This window comes from Bactrocera neohumeralis, chromosome 4 (assembly GCF_024586455.1).
Source record: "Bactrocera neohumeralis isolate Rockhampton chromosome 4, APGP_CSIRO_Bneo_wtdbg2-racon-allhic-juicebox.fasta_v2, whole genome shotgun sequence".
Lineage (NCBI taxonomy): Eukaryota > Metazoa > Arthropoda > Insecta > Diptera > Tephritidae > Bactrocera > Bactrocera neohumeralis.
This window is the reverse complement of record NC_065921.1, coordinates 35,286,038-35,306,912: the sequence shown is the minus strand read 5'-3', so window position 1 is coordinate 35,306,912 and position 20,875 is coordinate 35,286,038. Positions and strand designations below refer to the sequence as shown.

Sequence of the window (20,875 nt, the reverse complement as noted above, 5' to 3'; positions counted from 1 at the left end):
GTTCTTGTAACGCCTGTTCTTCAAATGGCTAATGATTCGTTATAGTAGCTATAAGTCTATATATATTTTCCCAGAGCTATTTAATAAGTTCTTAGTTCTTGCTTTGTCATATTTTGGCCATATCTGCTTCGCAATCTTGCATTTGGTTACGGATTTTCATTATATGGAAAATACTACTGCGCACTGAATACTTGTATAAGCAGTGTTGAGAAAACCTTTTTGAAGTGGAAAACACTAATAAGATTAAGTGTCTCTCTTACGACTTCAAGGTCAAGTGCATTTAAAGTAATATGAGAAGTATGAACTTGAAAAACTGAATGAATGCATTTGCAAATTAAAACAAATTAGAGAGACGACAGGTAGCAGTAAACGGAGAGTAAAATCAAACACACATTAATCACTTGTCACTTTCAAAACTGGCTAATGTTGCCTAGGGGACAAGTGTATACCTATGTGAGAACCTTATTGCTAACTTTTGATAAAATTGTTTGGTGGAGATCTAAAGCTGCCAAATTTCTTAAAGACTGCTAATGACTCTCCTGGCCTTCTGTCGCTCGTACACTTTTTATCAGAGAAAAAACATTTTTTTAAACACAATAATTGGCGGTTGCACCTTCGCTAAAGGACTAGCTGAAATTCATCTGATAAATACAGGGACCTACTTTTCGATTGCGATTGTTATTAGTAACTTTTTGTTTTAACCCAGGCATGCTAAACGGGTCACGAAAGATTTCTTGGCATAACTGATTGACTGGAAGTCTCAATCGTTTATAAATTGAGATTAATCATGGCAATAATTTTCTTACAGACCCAGGCACACTTTGGAATAGTTTTTCCTAGCTGGTGTTTTAAATGTTAAGCTTTTCAATTATTTCCGCCGAACTACGCCTATTCCGCTCTTCAGTTCTCACCCATCGATCTAATTGACATAATGGCTTATTGTTGAATTGTCATGCAGATGCGGAGCACTTTTATTTCAATTGCCGTATTGAATGGCTTTGGCGGGCAATTAGATAGTGGAATGCCTGCTGGAAGGATTGTAAGCGTGTGTAGTTCAATGAAAGGTACACACGTAGAGCTTGTGCCTCGTCGAAGCGCTGGTAAACTGCCATTCACCGGCCGTCAGCACGCCAGATCGTCGGTGGGCATGCAGGCACTCACGCGACAAATGCAATGAACAGATGAATAGCTAAATCGACAAGCTGACAGGCGTACAAACTGACGCGCGACGCAAACAAACACGCAAACAATATGATGGATGACTGCAGGTCCGTCCAACTATCCGAAGCTCGCAGAGGCATCAATACTAGAAAAATTCAAGCCCTTGCCGCCGCGCGTTTGTTTACCTTTTCGGCTGTACGACAAGCGCGGCTTCGTTGGCAGAATTGTAGGCTGAGAGGCTGCCTTGTCGGCTGCTGAACGGCAGTCGGCCGGTCGGTCGGTTGTTGCGATGGAGCGATGGATGAATGGCAGGTTTTTGATGTGGTAATGGTGGAAAATTGATTTTTCGTTGGAAATAGAAATTTACTTAAATTATTGCTTGTTGGCCAGCTTAATTGGATATTTTAATGAGGTTTTACCTTTTTCGATGTTTCATTTTTATACGCTCAACATTTCGGTGCACGAGTCGCTGAGGCTTGTCTAATGTCGGATGTACAGACACAGCGTCTAGGCAGCAAGTGAGTGATGTGAATGGCGCGACAGCGGGGGTGGACGTGATTGCGGCAACGCCATTGACAAACCAACAAACGACAATCGCGCCGGGTTCGAGCTCCGGCCGCCGAATCGGTTTTCGGTGTTTGGGCGTTAAAAATGCACATTTTTTGTTTTAGTTATATTTAGTTATGTTAGTTTTTTTGCTTTTCGTTTGTTAATTTTTCATTTTGTGTTAACAAATATTATGGAAATTCATGGGCTCATAAACATGTTGCCGAACACAAATTGGCTTACGAGCTGATGATTTGCTAAAAATGTAATAAATCAAACTTAATTGATTTTGACGACAACGCATGCGATGTACTGTTATTTAGTATGCAAATTAGTGCTTGCTGTCAACTTCATATTTATTTGAGTTTTAATTTTAAACATTACGAATAAATTAGCGCCATTAAATCACCTCATTAGCATCGTGCCGGAGACATAGTTTTATAAGCCAAAAATGAGACCAGACCAAAATACAGTTATTTTTACTATCTTAAAAGATTTGTGTTTCTTAAGAAAGTGATATTTCTTTAAAATTAAAAACGGCTGGAGTCCCACATCTGTCTCATTTTTCATCTACAGAGCTGCGCAAGCAGCTTAGAAAACAGAAAAAAAGGTTTTACGAACCACTTCGGGAAAATACAGAAGCAGCCATTTGCGTGGACAGTCAGTCAGACGGTCTGACAGCAATTTTTACCTTCTCGCTACTAGAGCTGCTAGCTCAGATAAATTTCCCTAACACAGTGTTAGGAATTGCAATAGAAGTCCTATTTTGAACCTCTCGAAAAATACGAAGAAATATTTCGTTTTAATCTCGAACAACCACAGCCAACACTTTTCACAAATAAAACTAAGGTGAATCAAAGATTAACTAAGAATAAATATTTTGCTGTATGCGAGTCGCAAAGATAGGTTCGCTTGGACCATAGGATTCGTAATCAATGGATCTCACATATACAGATGTCTGTCATTTTAGTTACCCATAAAGTTCTATACGTGGATCAACAGATCCTCATTGATCGACGATCTTGAACTCACCATAAATCTGTTAAGGCAGGTAATATCAATCCCAGCCACGCTGATAGGTTCACCAAACGAAAAATTTATTACTCAGTCTGGCAAAAGCAGTACAATAGAAAAGAAAGTGATAATATGATTCCACCTCGTCTTTCACCAAACAACTCCCACAAAAAATTTTGCCACGCGTGTGAACCCATTGGACAGTGGCCAGTCAGAACAACTAAAACCTCACTCTGGACCAGAAGCATCTCGCGCCGTACAAGTTCCAGTTTCAATCGGATAAAATTGGGGTATTAGGTTATTGGGGACTCTGCTGTGACCGGGAACGCATACAAGTCTAATATGGGAGTAGCTTGTTGTTATTGAAAGCGCGGTTTTAAGCACTCCTTGACTAGTTTTGAGCGCACAGACAGCAAGCTCAAAGTCAGTATAGCCGCTCGGCTACCAAAATGAATACACAGCTTTCTGAAGGAAGCTGCACTTCGGAACAGTACATATACTGCTATCTTAATGCCAGCCACCAAGACGAAACTGGTCCTGTCCTCAAACAAACAGTCGTCGCACTCGCGACTTGGCTCCCACGTCACTGTGGACAGTCATAACTTCAAAATCGTAGATAATTTTCTCTATCATGGAACCTGTGTTAACACCAACAACAACGTCAGCTCCGAAATCCAACGCAGAATAACTCTTGCCAACAGGTTCTACTTCGGACTGAGAAAGCAATTGAAAAATAAAGTGCTCTCCCGACGATGAAAGACCAAACTCTGTAAGTCACTCATTATTCCCGTCCTGCTATATGGAGCAGAGGCATGGGTGATGACAACTTCTGATGAGTCGACGTTACAAGTTTTCGTGCGCATTGGCAACGGTGAATACGGCAGTCGATGGAATGAGGAGCTGTACGAGATATACGATGAATAAGAAGAACTCGACGCAATACCCGCAGAGCACTCAGAGGAAGAGGAAGACCTCCACTCCGTTGAAGTAATCAGGTGGATAAGGGCCTGGTTACACATAGAATCTCCAATTAGCGCCAAACAGGGAAAAGAAAGAACGACTGGCGCGCTGTTGTAATCTGGGTTATAACCGCGTGAACCGCTCACGCCAATAAAGAAGAAGAATGAAATTGTCAACTTTAATATTTGATTGTCCACACAAAAATTCAGTGCTGTAAATGATATTGAATTAAATATTTCGCAGCAAGTGATGTGCGTGTTCGTTTTGCTAAAACGTGGGTACTGGTATAACTGGTCTAAGTTGAGTAGCAACGATTATGCCACTTTAATATGGTATCTGCAAATTAGCTGGCATTGATTTTAACGGTATACCTTCGCCTTCTCGTGCAAATATTTGGACAAGAGAGCAGAGCTCGGGCTTAATGAGCGGCTAAGTGGCGATTTGAAGACTTAATTCCCATAAGTATACATTTTATGACACAGAATGTCCTTGTAACAGATTTCAGCAGAGCACAGCATTCTTGCCGAAAAGTCGATAATCAAGCACTCAATTTAGTGTTAGCAATACCTTTGCTCAATTAATCAGCTTAAATCTAGAATTGCACAAGTGCAACTTCAGTTTTCGCGCGTACCGAGCCAATGAGCTAATAACCTTGGTGTACTACTCCGTGGTCGCTCAAATCTTGACTTCAAGCACGCACGCATAACAGCTGGTGTGCTAAGTACACACATACATACATATGTATATATGTATATATATATATATATATATATATATATATAGTCAAATGCCTACTTTCAATGTCACTCACCTTATTTCCATGATCCAAAGCAGAAATATTAAGAGCTTGTTACGATTTTTCCACATTTCTTCGCAGCGTTTTTGTGTGTGCGTCTGGCAATCGCATCGTATCACTACACATAAGTACCACAACAACCACGGCACTGACGCACTCCGCGCTCACTCAATTCATGGGCACTTTTTAAACAAATTTTAAATTAGTTTCTTATGTAAAATGGAATATATTTGAATGCGCTTATGATTTTTCTATTATGATTTTTCTATTACTATTACTTTGAGCATATAGTACTCGTGTGTTGATCGCATTTCCCGGCGAATGTGAAATTGCTAAACGCTTCGGATTTCACAGTTTGGCGTTTGGGTGTCGAATGGCGGCGTTAAGCTGGGCATTCGGACGCTAATTGGAGTGGCTGGCCCACTGTTGTTGCGTTGATTGCGCGCACAAGGAAATGTTGCTTGTTGTTCGCTGGTCGTTGGCGTTGTTGTTGTTGTTGTTGCAAATATTGCTGGTAAAATTGGAAGTTGTTAGAATTCACGCACAGCGCATGGGCAGCAAGCGATGCGCGCAAGATTCATGCGTGAAATTCGCAGCAACAACAGTTGTACAAAAAAAAAGACCTCCAATAACAACGAAAATTGTGTGTTCGTTGTTGGCCGCGTCCGGTAAGGTGCGAGATTCGTTGCTGATTATATTTGCGCTTTACGTTTTTGTTTTTGTTTTTGTTTTAATTTTTGCACCTGCAGCTTCAGTATATCAGTTCGCTATCGCGGCGCTTGGCTTGCACTTTAAACAGCAACAGTATTAGTTATTTATGTGGAAGCGTTTAAGTGCTGGCTTTTAGTTGGAAATTGCGCGCGTGTGTCTTCTTACAAATTGTTTATGTGCTCATATTAAATGTGGCTTGATATATGACTGTTTCTTTGTATTTTGACTATGCGCCGTAGGTGTGTGCATTTATAACTGTAAATTATTAATATTTTTAATTCACTGTAGAAAAACTAGTTTGTTATTATTGCTATTTTTCGTTTTACAACATTACGCATAAATATTTCTAATTTTATATTTTCGAAGAAGACCCGCACTTGGCTTACGATCTCAAGCTACTTCTAAATTTTTCCAAAAAAAAAAAATTATTTTATTAAATCCATATAAAATCTGTCATGTCATGATAACTAGAAAATCTTTCAAAAGCATAACAGAAAAGCAAGCAGCTTTGATACCCATCACAGATATATATGTAGGTCTGTCAGTCGTTGACTTGGTTAGCAACTCTTGCTAAAATTTGTGAAGATATCTCAACAATTGTAAAAGTTTTCCATACAAGCACTTAATTTTTTCTATTATTCAGTTTGTATGACAGATATATGCTATAGTGATTCAGATTTATTCGTAGATTTTACACCAATGCCTTAGTTAACAATCAAAGCCAAATGTCGTGAAGATATATCGATAATTAAAAAGGGTTTCCATACAAGGACTTAAATATGCTATAGTTGTGCGGTGTCGGCGATTTCGAACACCGAGCAGCATCTTCGAAAGAAAGGGAGTGTAAACCTAGGCTAAATCGACTCAACTCGTCACGCTGTTCGTTTATATACATATCCTTCCAGGGGTTTCCGACGTTGGTTTCCGGGTGTTACAAACTTCGTGGAAATGGCTTCTGTTTTAGTAATGCAGGTCTTCAGATAAATCTTATTAAAAAGTCTAAGGATGGCCTTTATGTAAGAGAAATTTATATAGAATTGAACGACTAGAGTAATTACAGCACAAAATTATTAAAGTATAGATTACGATAATTTCGGGCCGATTTTGGAGTGCGTTTAACACAAAAACATTGGTGCGTGACGTCATGAATGGAAGGAGGGGATGATTTAAGATGCATTCGAAATATTTGACCTCTATTGTGAACTTCCACGGTGATAGAATATGCGGGGTTTTTACTTTCTCAATAGTAATTATTCGATTCGAAAAGTACTCTTGTAAACTCCTCACTTCTTCACTCCTTTGTACTTTTAGAAATTAATAGCATTAGTATAAAATCTTGATTCATATTCCAACATAAATTTATTTTCCAATTTCGAATTAATATCCAGTCAATCTTGAGAAGATAAAAGAAAAAACAATAGAAATTCTAAAAAGTTCATAACCCTACTTCCCTTTCTTAGAGCGCTACAAAGTTTCAAAGTTTTTAGAAGTAATTCAAAATAGCAAACCGTCAAAAGTCTTCATTGAAGCAGTGCCTGAAGATTATAAAGATGTTCCAAGTCAGCTCATATTAGAAGGCTGAAAGATTAAGGGGCTAAAATGTTTTGCACCATATACGGTGACAGCTTTAAGCTTGACCTTTCAGTCGTTTTCGTATCAATTCCACTACAGTGAAACCCACTAAAGTACGCCCGGCTTATGTACCGAGGACGCTTAAATAACCAAAACTTTTAGGATTAGTACTTGCTTCGAAGGACTAAAGTGGACTCTTTTGAGCACCAAACGCGCTTAAAATATCTCAAAAAGCTGAAATTTTAGCTGAGGCATTTAAGCGAGTTTTACTGTAAGAAAAAAAATTAACATAAACATTAATTTTCAAATGATGAAAATATTAAAATATGCTACTTGAAAATCGTCAGGCAAGTATTAGAGAGATGGTAAGAGAGCTCCGTTCGAATGATGGTAGAAGATATATTGGGTATGAAACGCGTTCTTGCTCGACTCGTCCCAGTAAAGCTGAATTTTTTTCAAAAAGACTACCGTAAACAGATCTTTTTGATCATTGATGATCGTGCAAATTCCGATTCCACATTCATGGAGAGCGTTATAACTGCTGATGAGACATGGGTTTATGATTTTGACAAGTCAATAATCATCGGAATGGAGGAGAGAAAACGAGCCGAAAAAAAAAACCACGCCAAAGCCGCTCAAAAATCTAGGCGATGATGATTTCTTTTTTCGATATTCATTGTTTTTTTGCATCATGAATTGGTTCCGGAGGGACAGGCGTTTGCGTGAGAACATCCATTAATAACGGCCGGAATTGTGGAAGACTGGAAAAATCGTTGATGAATAATTATATATTTCGCGTTTTATTTACAATTTCCGGGTACTTTTGTCACAATGTAGTATATCAGAAGTCAAGCAATAAGTATCTAACCATGTGTTATCGTTACCATTTCGTCCTTCAATGCATTCTACAAGGTGGATTCCAAAGTAAACAGGACTTTTTGAATCTAGCGCCCCTGGTGGCGCCAACTATATGTCGACTGGTGTGGTAGAATCTGCTATCTTTATCAATTTTCCAGTGGGAATTTCATGGCATTTCTTTGATTGGAAGTGAAGTTATTGCGTTTTAAGTGTCAGTATGTTTGTATTATCGGTGCGAAAATGAGCTTCGAACAAAGAGCCAAAACTAAATTTTGTTTTAAAATTGGTAAAACTTTTACCGAAACATTTTAATTGATGAAAAAAGTTTATGGCGCTGATTGCCTATCCCGTAGCTGAGTGCACGAGTGGTTTAACGTTTTCAAAGTGGTCGTGAGGACATAAATGACCATCAACATGTGGGCCAATCAAAATCCGTGATCACTGGAAATTCCATCGAAACTGTGCGTGAATTCATCAAAAATCAGCCGAAATCATCATTGAAATTAATGGAAATAGAATTGAACATCTTTAAAACATCGATTTATCGCATTTATTTATCGTTTGGTATTGGTATGGTATTTATTTTATTATTTATCGTTTGGTATTGGTATTCAACGTGTTCGGCCCGAATATCGCGAAGATGAAAATTGGCGTTTGTTGCACAATAATGCGCCGTCTCATCGATCGACGCTTGTGACCGGTTATTTGATCAAAAATCACATTTTAACCATTAACCACTCCCTGTATTCACCTGATATGGCACCATGCGACTTCTTCCTTTTCGGAAAAATGCATTTGCCAATGAAAGGAAAGCGTTATGCAGACGTAGAGGCCATTTAAAAGGCTTGCACCGGCATACTGTCGGTCATACCGGCCAAGAAGCTAAAACACTATACGAACTAGTCCCTCAGTTTTTAAGATATCATTTTGAAATTTTGCAAACGTCATTTTCTCTTCAAGAAGCTGCTCATTTGTCAGAACTGCCGATATCGGACCACTATAACATATAGCTGCCATATAAACTGAACGATCGAAATCAAGTTCTTGTATGGAAAACTTTCACATTTGACAATGTATCTTCACGAAATTTGGTATAGATTATTTTCTAAGGCAACAATGTAATCTCCGAAAAAATTGTTCAGATCGGTTACTATAGCATATAGCTTCCATACAAACTGAACACATAGTTACTAAAAGAAATGCACCTGTGAAGGGTATATTAGCTTCGTGCAGCCGAAGTTAACGTTTTTTTTGTTTTTTTTTAAGTTCTGTTTACTTTGGAATGCACCTTCTTTAATCGGTTTTTGGTTTTTTGGGTTGTGTGGAAGCTCAAGAAGATCAAATCTGGCCAAAGGGTTTTAAATTAAGAGGATATTTCTTAAGAAAACTGTTGAGTACTACGCATTTTGCTTAAAATAAGATAGTAGGCTAAAAAAACGAAATGGGATTATTAATTCGTTTTGAAGAATCCAACTCTTTATGAAACAGTTTCTTTATGGACATGTTATATTCTAATTTATAGATTTTGTAAGAGCCAAGATATTCTTTAAATAGTCATTGCATTAACCAACGCTAATAACTTCACAGTGACGGAGTTTAAGCTCAGTCAGTTAAAAGCAAAAATATTAAGTTTCGTATTTGATTGCAATATTATTAATATCTTATTTCTTCATAAGTCAACACTATTAATATCGTAAGCACATTTTATTTTTATTTTTTTCTTTCATATGGTTTTTCGTAAGCGAGTGTCAATAGAACACTCAACTCGCATAAAATTTTCTTTAAACATTAGCAACACATTATGTTTATTGTTGTATTTTACACTTGCTTATGCTCCACAACACTTTGTTCTTTGATTTTTAAATAACCTCGATGAAGTCCGAAAACTAAACCAATTTTTCCTTTCATTTCACGCATACTTCAATGTTACTATTTCAGCGCGTAAGTTTTTGTATGTAAAACTTTTCACTTGGCGCGATATCTTTACCGAATTCGGCATGGAACTGACCGACCAAAAATAAGTTATTGTAAGGAATATTTTGCATTTGTTAAGGGCACCGAAGTTGTTTTTTTTAAATAATGACAATTCGATCCACAAGAAGTTGTTTTTTTTCGGTTTTTTGCTGCCATTAAATTTAACGGTAATAACATGTTCTTAATTTCTTAATCGGTGTTATTAGCCACATGGATCTTGTGTATATCAAGCGGCCGTAAAAATCTGAAATCTGAGTTTAATTGCCCACATCATGTCATACAATTGTATTCTTTGACTGTATAAATCAAAGCCAAAGCTTCAAGTCAGTTTTTTTCGAAAACCTCATTGCAGATATGTCATATTATATATTATATACATATGTGTATGTTTGTATGTACGTGGAGTGGACGTTTCGTTCGTTATGCAAATGCTGTTACGAATTCACACGTTAATTTGGGAGTAGCCCGCACGGCCGAGCACGCAACTCGCTTACATTGGCCAACAACGTTTCACAAATCATGTGGCATGCCACAAACTGGCCGCAAGGTATATGTGTCAATTCGAGTGGGGCCAACTATGCATAAAGTTATTAAGTCATTATGCTAACTAAGATTGAGGCTGTACAGACAAGCTGGCAAGTGAATGCGGCCAAACAGTCCCGAACACACGGCCATCTGCATATGAATGTGACGAGTTGTTGTTGCAGCGCGCTACAGTGAGTCGACGCGACGGCCCGCTGAGCATCATGCAGACGCTTTGTGCGCCGCGGATTAGCATAAATCATTTGGTCTATTTTTCAGCAGCGCGCTGAGTGATGTTCAGCACACCCAGCGAACAGCTGCGAGCCTATATGGGTTGTGAATGTTTTTAAGCCTTCTGTTGGGTGGCAGCGAACCACATTATGGCGCGTCTCATCTCCATTTCGGCTCGCTGGCAATCGCGATCTCGGCAGTTGTGCACTCATTTGGCGTGCCTCTTTATTTGGTTATTTATTTCATTTCACTGCTTCAAAATCGCGTTCACGCTTCGTCAGCAACAACAAAGCAAACATAACTCATCATAAAATAATGAAGAAGAGTTGCTGCTTTACTGTGGCCCCTCAGCGCGGCTACCAGCAACCAGTTCAGGCCATTTATTGCTGGCCAGCGATCGCTGCGGTTTCTAACTGAGCTCATCGCGACTCATCCGTTCGGCGCGTTGTTCTCCAGCAGCCCGTACATACATACAAACACATGCATCTCGTTTTAATGCGTTGATTTATTTAATTTATTTATTATGTTATATTTGCTACGTTTCCCATTTTATTCATATTCCGCGCGTTCACAGCGCGTTTTTATTATTTTTGTTTTGGCTTTTGCCTCTTCTTGATACAAGCTCCTACTAAGCGGTGCGCCAGCTCACCCATGGCGTGTTTGTCAAGCCGTCGGCGGCGGCAGCGCGAGAATTGATGCAAACCCATCAAATGCACAGCAGGTGAAAACAGCTTACTACCAAAATATGCTAATGTGCCGAGATAAATTATCCAATCACATTCTTAAGCTGACGCGGTCGCGCGGACATCATGTGTACGAGTATTTGGCTGCTGAAGCTGCGGCGAACGCTTAGTGTTTAATCGCCGAAAAGCGATTGCGCTGCTGTTTGGCGGCTTTGACGCCACCGCGGGTCAACTCTTCAGCCTCATAAAACAGTTTGAGCCGCCGACGAGCACCATCTACCACCACCTAAGTGCTGCGCAAAATGTGATAAAATTGTCACGCACTGCACGCCACACACAATTAAAAACCTTTTTAAGGACTTCGCACCAGCGGGATGCCACACACACACTCATTCACAAAATAACAGTAGCAACAATAAAACAGTAGTTGTATCACTAACAAAATTCAACCGTCAAATGCCGTTGAAGCTCATCATGAAGTTATTTACGTGAGACACACAGAAGAACAGTAGACTCTATTCAACGTTCGCGCGTTCGATGAATGCGAATCAGCCGCGTCTACAAGCACACGACTAGTTTGCCGAAAGACAGTTCAGAAACACCTCTAAACAGTTCGAATGTCGTGCGGGAACTGGCAACTGGGATCGAATGTTTTGGTCAGCAGGCAAACGCTATGGCCGGATCAGTCGTCTAGTTGGTTCGCTTGGCGGCTGTGCGTGTGTGTTTGCGTGCAACTTGGGCTCGAACGCGCGCTTAGAGTTCAAGTTCGAGTCATGCGCAGCGCACGAACTCACCTGTGAGCGCTCTATGCGCATGAGTGTGAGCGGGTGTGTGCGGTTGTTGGCAGTGGAGATGCGATTGCGCGCTTAGTTTGCGATAGTTGCTGGCGTGTTTGAGTCAAGCGCGGATTCTGAATGGATTCTAATTGGCTATAGTTGTTGTTTTTTTTTTATTAATTAAGTGATGAGTAAGTGTTATTGACTCGTGGATTTGCTTCATCATTCCAGGCACCAAAACGGAAATACTCGGAATTAAGTCAAGGAAAATGATGGTGCATTTCATTGGTTTAAAAATGTACGTATTCATAAGGGATAGTGTAAATGGAGGATAATTATAGTCGGCGCGAAAGCCATGTAAATAGTTATGAAAATTATCTTATTTATGTGTTGAAAGCTTTCTTCGATAACAAAAAACCTTTCCTAACGATAATGCCAATTTGAATAAAATCTTATCATTTAATGGGAGTCATGCCTGTCTACCTATTTCTGTTAAATTTATGAACTGATATCGCTCAATCGGTGCACCCTTCTGCCAGACTGAAGCCATCTTACAGCTAGTATTTTGTCCGTTGTTGCCCCATATTCTGGAAATGTATGAAGAACAAGTAAAAGCATTTTCTCCCTTAAAGAAATTTATTTGATCGGTCAGTTTGTTTGGCAGCTTAATGTTATAGTGATCCGATCGGAACAATTTCGTGAAGTTAGCGCGCCAAATACAAAAGCTTTCCAAACATGGAATTGATTCCGATTGTTCAGTTTGTTTAACAAATATATGCCAAAGGGGTCCGATATTGGCGTTTCCGACAATTAGGAAGCTTCATGAAAAAAATCTCGATATCTCAAAACGAAGGGACTAGTTTGTGTATATAAAAATAGATTCCTAGACACCTCTAAGAAAGCCTCTCCAAACATGAGTTATTAATTGTAACGGGAATGTCCTCCTACATACAGTTTTCTATTTTTTCTTATTATCAGATAGAAAAAATTATATCTCGCTTCCAACTACTTGAAAAAATATTTTGTTTCTTAGATTTTGTGGGAAATTGAATGCTCCACAAAAAAGGTCTACTATGATTTTTTCGTAAACCCAAACGTTTAAAAGATATTAACAGTTAAAATTTGATTATTTTTGGGAAAATTATTTCTTATGAATTTTATAACTCAATGAAAAAAAATTATTATGAATGATGAAACTCATAATTTTGTAGGAAATTTACTGCTCTATAAAAATGGTCTCTTATGATTTTTCGATTAAGTTAAGCGTTTTCGAGATATTCATCGTCAAACATCAATGCATATTAAGGTGGATCAAAAAAAAAAATTTTTTTTTCGTTTGATACTCTGAAAAATAGGTTCCTAGACACCTCTAAGAAAGCCTCTCAACCACAAAAACCTTATTCATAATGATTTTTTTTCATTGAGTTATAAAATGCATAAGAAATAAAAAATTTTCCCAAAAATAATCAAACTTCAACCGTTAATATCTTTTAAACGGTTGGGTTTACGAAAAAATCATAGTAGACCTTTTTTGTAGAGCATTCAATTTCCCACAAAATCTAAGAAACAAAATATTTTTTCAAGTAGTTGGAAGCGAGATATAAGTTTTTCAATCTGATAATAAGAAAAAATAGAAAACTGTATGTAGGAGGACCTTCCCGTTACAATTAAAAACTCATGTTTGGAGAGGCTTTTTTAGAGGTGTCTAAGAACCTATTTTTCCAAGTACGAAACGAAAAAAAAAAAAATCTTTTGAATCACTCTAATATATATATTTAGTAGGGTCTCTGACGTTTTCTTGGGTGCGTTGCGAACTTCGTGGCGATCTTAATACACCATGTTCCGAGTATAAAAACTCTCTATTTAGAGTTTCCTGCAAATTCCTACAATTCCATAGCCGACTTCGATCTAATCATTGTAATGAAATTTCAACATTCTAATTATATATTGTCGATTTATTCGATTTCCTTTAAAAATAAAGTAAAGTAATGGTTGTGCTTTAAAAGTGCCCCTGGAGAGTTTTCCACCCCCGAATGAATAATGGTTTGAAACTATGTGAAAGCACGAAACACGCTACAAGATCTTTAGAGAGAACTTAATGGGGTCATCGAAGTGATAGGATCAAAAAGTCGATTTTTTTTTCATATATTATTTTCTTAACATGTCCAGAAAAAAGCTGCTAAGTGGTTTCTTAAAGTTCGAAGTCCTTTCAAAGCTACAGCAGTTAGAAGAAGGAGCTCGGTTCGGCTATTGATTCAGCGAACTTTAAACTTGTTTTTCTTACAACTGTTTTTTTTCAAACCCTCCTCCATCGCATCTCATAAATGGTCGGACCGAATGACTTGCAATTTATAGGGGGACATGAGATCATATATTATCGGTCAAAAATTCTCAAAATTTCGATTTAAGCAAAAAAAGTTACACAAAAAGGGAAAAATTTCTTTTTTTTTCAAATGTCTACGAAAAGTAAAATTTGAGGTGTATTCGTTTGATAATCGATAATTCCGAGCATTTTATCGTTGGACTGTGCTATTAAGGTCAGACAAGCTTGGTACATGAAGGGTTCCAAAAACTGTCAATCTGAAATCCTCTGTAACTTCCATGCCATCGCTGAAGACCTGAGCATTACAAAGGATCGACATTCTTTCTGTGTCGAAGTGGGATCATCCATGATTCTTGTAAGAAAGATCGGTCTCTTAACATTAGCTCTTCACTACAAGCGAAAATAAGTAAAACTATAGATAAAGGATCTGGTTGAGTCATATTTTCAAATACTGATAGAAACAGAATTTAATATTGTTAGAGGACATCAGCTATTCAGATGCAATTGAAACAAGAAATCAATAAAACTAAGGAGGACAATACAGAAACTAAACACGAAATGGGAATTGGCGACTAAATTGACAAACAACAACACTTGAAGAAGTCATGGGAAGGAATTGAGTTAATATTTGCAGTTTAGTTATAATCCTGAAAAAATTTCAGAACCCCAGTAACTGACTTCAATATGAAATATCTTTAGAAAGTGATTTACTTAACAGATGTCAGGGGACATTAGGACGAATTTCACTTCCACTTCCTTCATTTTCAATGATCAAGATCCTTTTGCAACTGAAATGGTGTGAAACTGTTACTCTCAAATGGCAGCCAACAAAAAGAATCGCGTCGAACCAGCACAACGAACATCGAACGACATCGAACCTGTTGCAGCCAACGAATCGCTCAAAAGAAACCTCAAATAAGTTGAAATTAAATTGCTAATAAGGATATAATTGCCAATATGCCAATGTGATTTTGTATGAAATTCTTTACTGGTGGATTCAGAAAAAAGTTTGGAAGCCAATGTTGAACCGGCAGTAAAAGGCTTAAATACAAATCAGCATATGGTAATGTATTATGTATGTTATGTATGTATGTATGTAGAATATGCGCTAAAAAAATTACATATTATTTGCTTTGTTGAGAATAGAGATCTCCAACCACAAATACCACAACTTACTGTAATTGATTGTTAAGCTTACGTTGTTCTCTATGCCTGATTGGGGCTAAGCTGCTACTGTTTGATCTCTGATCTCCTTAATCACCGAAGCTCCGATTGAATGGCAGAACACAATGGCAGACAAATTACTGGCGAAAAGGAAACTGGGAATGAATAATGACAACACAAATACAAATCTATCACATACACCCACACACACACACACATATGTAGAACGTAAAAAAGCGCGCGAACAACCGCAAGTCGAGGTGGTGATGTGATATCGCATGCAGCATGTGATGTCTGTGTGATTTGTGATCATTCCGGCTTCGCTGGGCGTTCGAACGCGTTGTTGTTGCAGTGGACAGCAGGCAATGATCAAAACAGTTGCAAGCAACAACAGCAACAACGCATTGCATTGAAAAGCGGCAATTAAACTGCAGTTGATACCACATTCATAACCCGTGGGGAGTCGTCAAATGCAAACACAACACACACAAGCACACATGCACACGTGTGCTGATAAAGCAGCGAATAAAGCTGTTAGCCGCTAACTTTGTTACCTAAACACACACACAGAGGCTCATAGCTTCACAATTTTATGATCAATTTGGTTAATACTATTTACCAAAGATATTAACCATTTTTATATGACTTATTGGCCGCCAGTTCGGCTGCTCGTGCGTGGGTTCCCGAGGCGCGTTTGCAGACGCACATAGCCACTTTTAAGCGGCTTAAGTAGCCAGATGACAAATTGGCTCACAAAGCGCCGGCTATTGATCTGCGCAGATGTCTGGTTATGAATATTTATGCCTCTGCGATTATATGCGGCGGAGCTAATGATATTTCGGGGGCGCTCATGCCCGTTGTGCGACATCTTCACTGACGCGCCGCGCGTGTGACGAAATCCAACCAGTTTTGTGGGGGCGCTGCTCAGCCGTCTACCAGTTCTCTAGCAGCTGACCAGTTATGGGCTTTCGCGGTTTATTGTTGTTTTCTCACAGCTTTTCTTCGTCTTCTATTTTTGGTGTGCTTTATTTTCGTTTGTTATTGTTTTCCTTGTCTTCTAAAAATAATCGCCCATTTTAATTTTGAATTTTATTTCTTTTTTGGTCAGTCAGATTTACGAGCTTAATTGGTGACGACTTTCTTTTACACAACCATTGTTATTTGTGATTTAATTTATTGAGCTTCTTGCGATTAGCTGTGTTTTTATACCCAATGCCTGGCACTTGTTTGTAGTTTAGTGTAGCTTTGTCTTTTCCAAAATTTATTCAGTCACATGTAGCAGGTTACCGATATTTTTATGCTCACACACAAGTTATATAGGGAACCCAGTATTGTCATCTAACTGTTGTTTGCATGTTGTAAACAATTGAGTTGGCTGCAGACTAACATACGACTACATACATAGCTACATAAATGTGACCAAATGATGGGGATGCTGTGGAATAGTTACAATGGAAAATATTTCGTTTGAGTGAACTTTTATGGATAATTATATTGCCGCCGTCCACTTAATCTCTACCAACCGGCTCAGCTCCCTACCGAGAATATTGCCGTCATCAATCTTGAGGATGAAGTTGGGTCAACTGCTCTCTTGTAAACAAATTTTCAATGCACCAGGTTTTGGTTTGCATATTTTAGATTTTTTCACCCTGAACATGGTATATGAGTTCGTCATGAAGTTTGTATCACCTGGTAGGCAACATGGGCGACCCTATAAAGTATATAATTAAATGATCAGCGTGACATTCATTTCATTTCCATTTTTTCTGAAGTTTGGCCACTTTTTCCTCTATAAGCTCTCATATGTCGGAACAACACATCGGACCACTATAGCTCTCTACTCGAAGTTTGGAATGGTTAATTGTGGGTCAAACCACGTCAAGTGGTCCATGAAAATTTCGAAAAATCTCCTATTTTGAAAATTAGCAGTTCATTGGGAAGAGGACCAGATGCATGCTCCGTGATATAAATATTTCGTCAAAACTCTTTTTTTTGTTAAAGTTTGTTATTGCAGGTTGAAATTTCAAGCATGATAAAATTGTAAAATTATTTTCTTATAAACTACTGGAGATAAATCGATGAAATTTTGTGAAGTTGAAGGTTCGTGCTATATTATTTATAAATATTTTTTAAAGTCCTTTTGTTTAAATAATAATATTTTACATATTTTTTTGTTAAACAATTGAAATTTTTTAATTTTTTTTTCACACTAAAAAATTTGAAAAGTATGTGACACAACGCGGAAAATATTTTTTTGTTCATTCATACCATTTCAAAGATATTGAATTTTTTGTCCCTCAACCGCTCTTAAACGTATGTGAAAAAAGAATAACACTACATATTTCGCATGCGTCAGAAAACATTTTTGCGAAGGGTTGCTGACCGCTTCTTGCATAGTTTTTCGATTCGCTAGGGAGTAGCGATCCGCGAATCGAACACAGCTAATTTAGTATTCACCATTAACACATGTTATTGTCAAAACAATTTAGAAGAAAGAATACTCGTTTAATTTGGAGTATAAGAGCATGGACCAAGAATAATATGAAAGCAATGTACAAAACCAAGGAGGCACATGTTTAGTACATTTTTAAGTAAATATCTTTTTCTTTTCTAAACGATTGTGCTAAATACTCTATAGTTTACAAAAAACTTTAATTATTCTAGCATGAACTCTACGATAGAAGATTGACTATTTTCCTACATTATGTTAAAAAATTGCCTAGATATAATTCTTATACATAAGTATTAATAGAAAAACTGCCGGTAATTTCCTTGTGACTTATACGATGCTCATTGCAACATGATAACATTCGTTTATTAATCTCTTTTCATAAGCTTAGATTTACATAGTTAGTTAATTGGAAATATTAGAAGAATTGCAAAAGTTATGAGCTAAGTCTAAAAATTATGAAATATTTACCACATATCATATTTTTTATCGAATTTTGAAAAATAAAAATCTGCTACCTGCTAGTGCTACGAATCATTGGATTTTACAGAAATAAGCATAAAACGACAGAAATTTCTTTGACTTACTTTAGTCCCTCAAACCTTAGGAACAAACTTGATCTCCTTTGCTTTCAACGGGAATATTTTCACTGAATTTAGAACACAACGAGCCGCACCAAGTAAGTCAGAGTCCGTTAAAAAAAAAAAATTGGTTTGGCCTTATGTGTTTTCCAATGGGATTATGGGATAAACCATTCTCTGTAAAGTAAGTAGTATTTAAAAAAATATGGCTTTTGAACGTAATTCTACTTGTCGGATGCAAATCATCCTGTATGAGGAGAGATAGAAACATCAAGGCACTGTCTCATCCATCGTTCAGATCTTGCCAGACTGAGACTGAAACATCATGCTTTCAGCGGTTCTTGACTTTCATGATTCGAAGAATTCCAAAGGGTAAGCGAATAGCACCGCTAATGTTGGTTGGGTGGGAGGAGAAGAATCATTGGATAAATTACACAATTTTTATTAAAACCAATTTTTTTATAAACAATTTAAGACCGAAATCTTGATAATGCTCGAAAATTCTACGAAAAGATGCGGCGGCTAACTGAAGGTTTCAAGACCGGAGCATACCCTTGTAGAACCCCAAAGGTGATCTAATCACTGATGCCCAGAGCATACTTAAATTATGGAGGGAACACTTCTCCAGCCTGCTAAATGGCAGTGAACGCACAACACCAGGAGAAGGAGAACCCGATTCCCCAATCGATGACGATGGAGCAGACGCTCCATTACCCGACCATGAAGAAGTTCGAATAGCAATTGCCCGCCTCAAGAACAACAAAGCGGCAGGGGCCGACGGACTGCCGGCCGAGCTATTCAAACACGGCGGCGAAAAACTAATAGAGAGCATGCATCAGCTTCTTTGTAAAAAATGGTTGGACGAAATCATGGCCAACGATTGGAATTTAAGTGTGCTATGCCCAATCCATAAAAAAGGAGACCCCACAATCTGCGCCAACCACCGTGGGATCAGCCTCCTCAACATCGCATATAAGGTTCTATCGAGCGTATTGTGTGAAAGATTAAAGCCTACTGTCAACAAACTGATTGGACCTTATCAGTAATGACTTAGACCTGGAAAATTAACAACTAACCAGATATTCACCATGCGCCAAATCTTGGAAAAGACCCGTGAAAGGAGAATCGACACACACCACCTCTTTGTCGATTTCAAAGCTGCTTTCGACAGCACGAAAAGGGGCTGCCTTTATGCCGCGATGTCTGAATTTGGTATCCCCGCAAAACTAATACGGCTGTGTAAACTGACGTTGAGCAACACAAAAAGTTCCGTCAGGATCGGGAAGGACCTCTCCGAGCCGTTCGATACCAAACGAGGTTTCAGACAAGGCGACTCCCTATCGTGCGACTTCTTCAACCTGCTTCTGGAGAAAATAGTTCGAGCTGCAGAACTAAACAGAGAAGGTACCATCTTCTATAAGAGTGTACAGCTGCTGGCGTATGCCGACGATATTGATATCATCGGCCTCAACACCCGCGCCGTTAGTTCAGAAAATGGGTCTGGCAGTGAACGAGGGCAAAACGAAATATCTCCTGTCATCAAACAATCAGTCGTCGCACTCGCGACTTGGCTCTCACGTCACTGTTGACAGTCATAACTTTGAAGTTGTAGATAATTTCGTCTACCTTGGAACCAATTTTAACACCACCAACAATGTCAGCCTGGAAATCAAACGCAGGATTGCTCTTGCCAACAGGTGCTACTTCGAACTGAGTAGGCAATTGAAAAGTAAAGTTCTCTCTCGACGAACAAAAGCTAAACTCTATAAGTCGCTCATAATTCCCATCCTGCTATATGGTGCAGAGGCTTGGGCGATGACAGCAACCGATGAGTCGACGTTACGAGTTTTCGAGAGAAAAATTCTGCGAAAGATTTATGGTCCTTTGCGCATTGGCCACGGCGAATATCGCATTCGATGGAACGATGAGCTGTACGAGATATACGACGACATTGACATAGTTCAGCGAATTAAAAGACAGCGGCTACGCTGGCTAGGTCATGTTGTCCGGATGGATGAAAACACTCCAGCTCTGAAAGTATTCGATGCTGTACCCGCCGGGGGAGGCAGAGGAAGAGGAAGACCTCCACTCCGTTTGAAGGACCAAGTGGAGAAGGACCTGGCTTTGCTTGGAATATCCAACTGGCGCCACGTAGCGAAAAGAAGAACGACTGGCGCGCTGTTGTTAACTCGGCTATAATCGCGTAAGCGGTGTCTACGCCAATTAAGAAGAAGAAGATATATAAGGTCTGGAAGAGGAAGGGGAGGCGCTAGGTAAAATTTTTAAGAGTAAAACGATTTATCTCGTTTTCTGACAAAACTTCGAACCCTACGGAAAAAAGTTGTTGAGCAAACTTGTAGGTAATAAAAGAATCTACAAATTTTGTACGAACACCGTTTTAACATAACCTAAAAACCTGTGTAAAAAATAACCAAGTTCTCGATTTTTTTATTTCTATCTTTCACAAAAAGAAAATTTCTCTCTCGAAATTTGAGTTAAAATTAACCTTCTTATGGCCCAAACACACTGTAATTTTTCGAATTTATAAAACAAT

General features: G+C 38.5%; 1 protein-coding gene across 2 annotated transcripts in view; it reads right to left on the bottom strand.

Moving 5' to 3' along the window:
- The window catches only part of LOC126755100 (protein Wnt-2), a 44,690-nt gene extending 33,044 nt beyond the window's left edge, over positions 1–11,646 (bottom strand). For both annotated transcript variants that reach the window (XM_050467435.1, XM_050467436.1), the window contains exons 1-2: positions 11,469–11,646; positions 4,493–5,443 (exon numbers count right to left, since the gene is read on the bottom strand). In XM_050467435.1, coding sequence (XP_050323392.1) covers positions 4,493–4,548 — 56 coding nt within the window. In that variant the 5' untranslated portion in view covers positions 4,549–5,443; positions 11,469–11,646. The remainder of the gene's footprint in view (positions 1–4,492; positions 5,444–11,468) is intronic.
- Between the last annotated feature and the right edge of the window lie 9,229 nt (positions 11,647–20,875).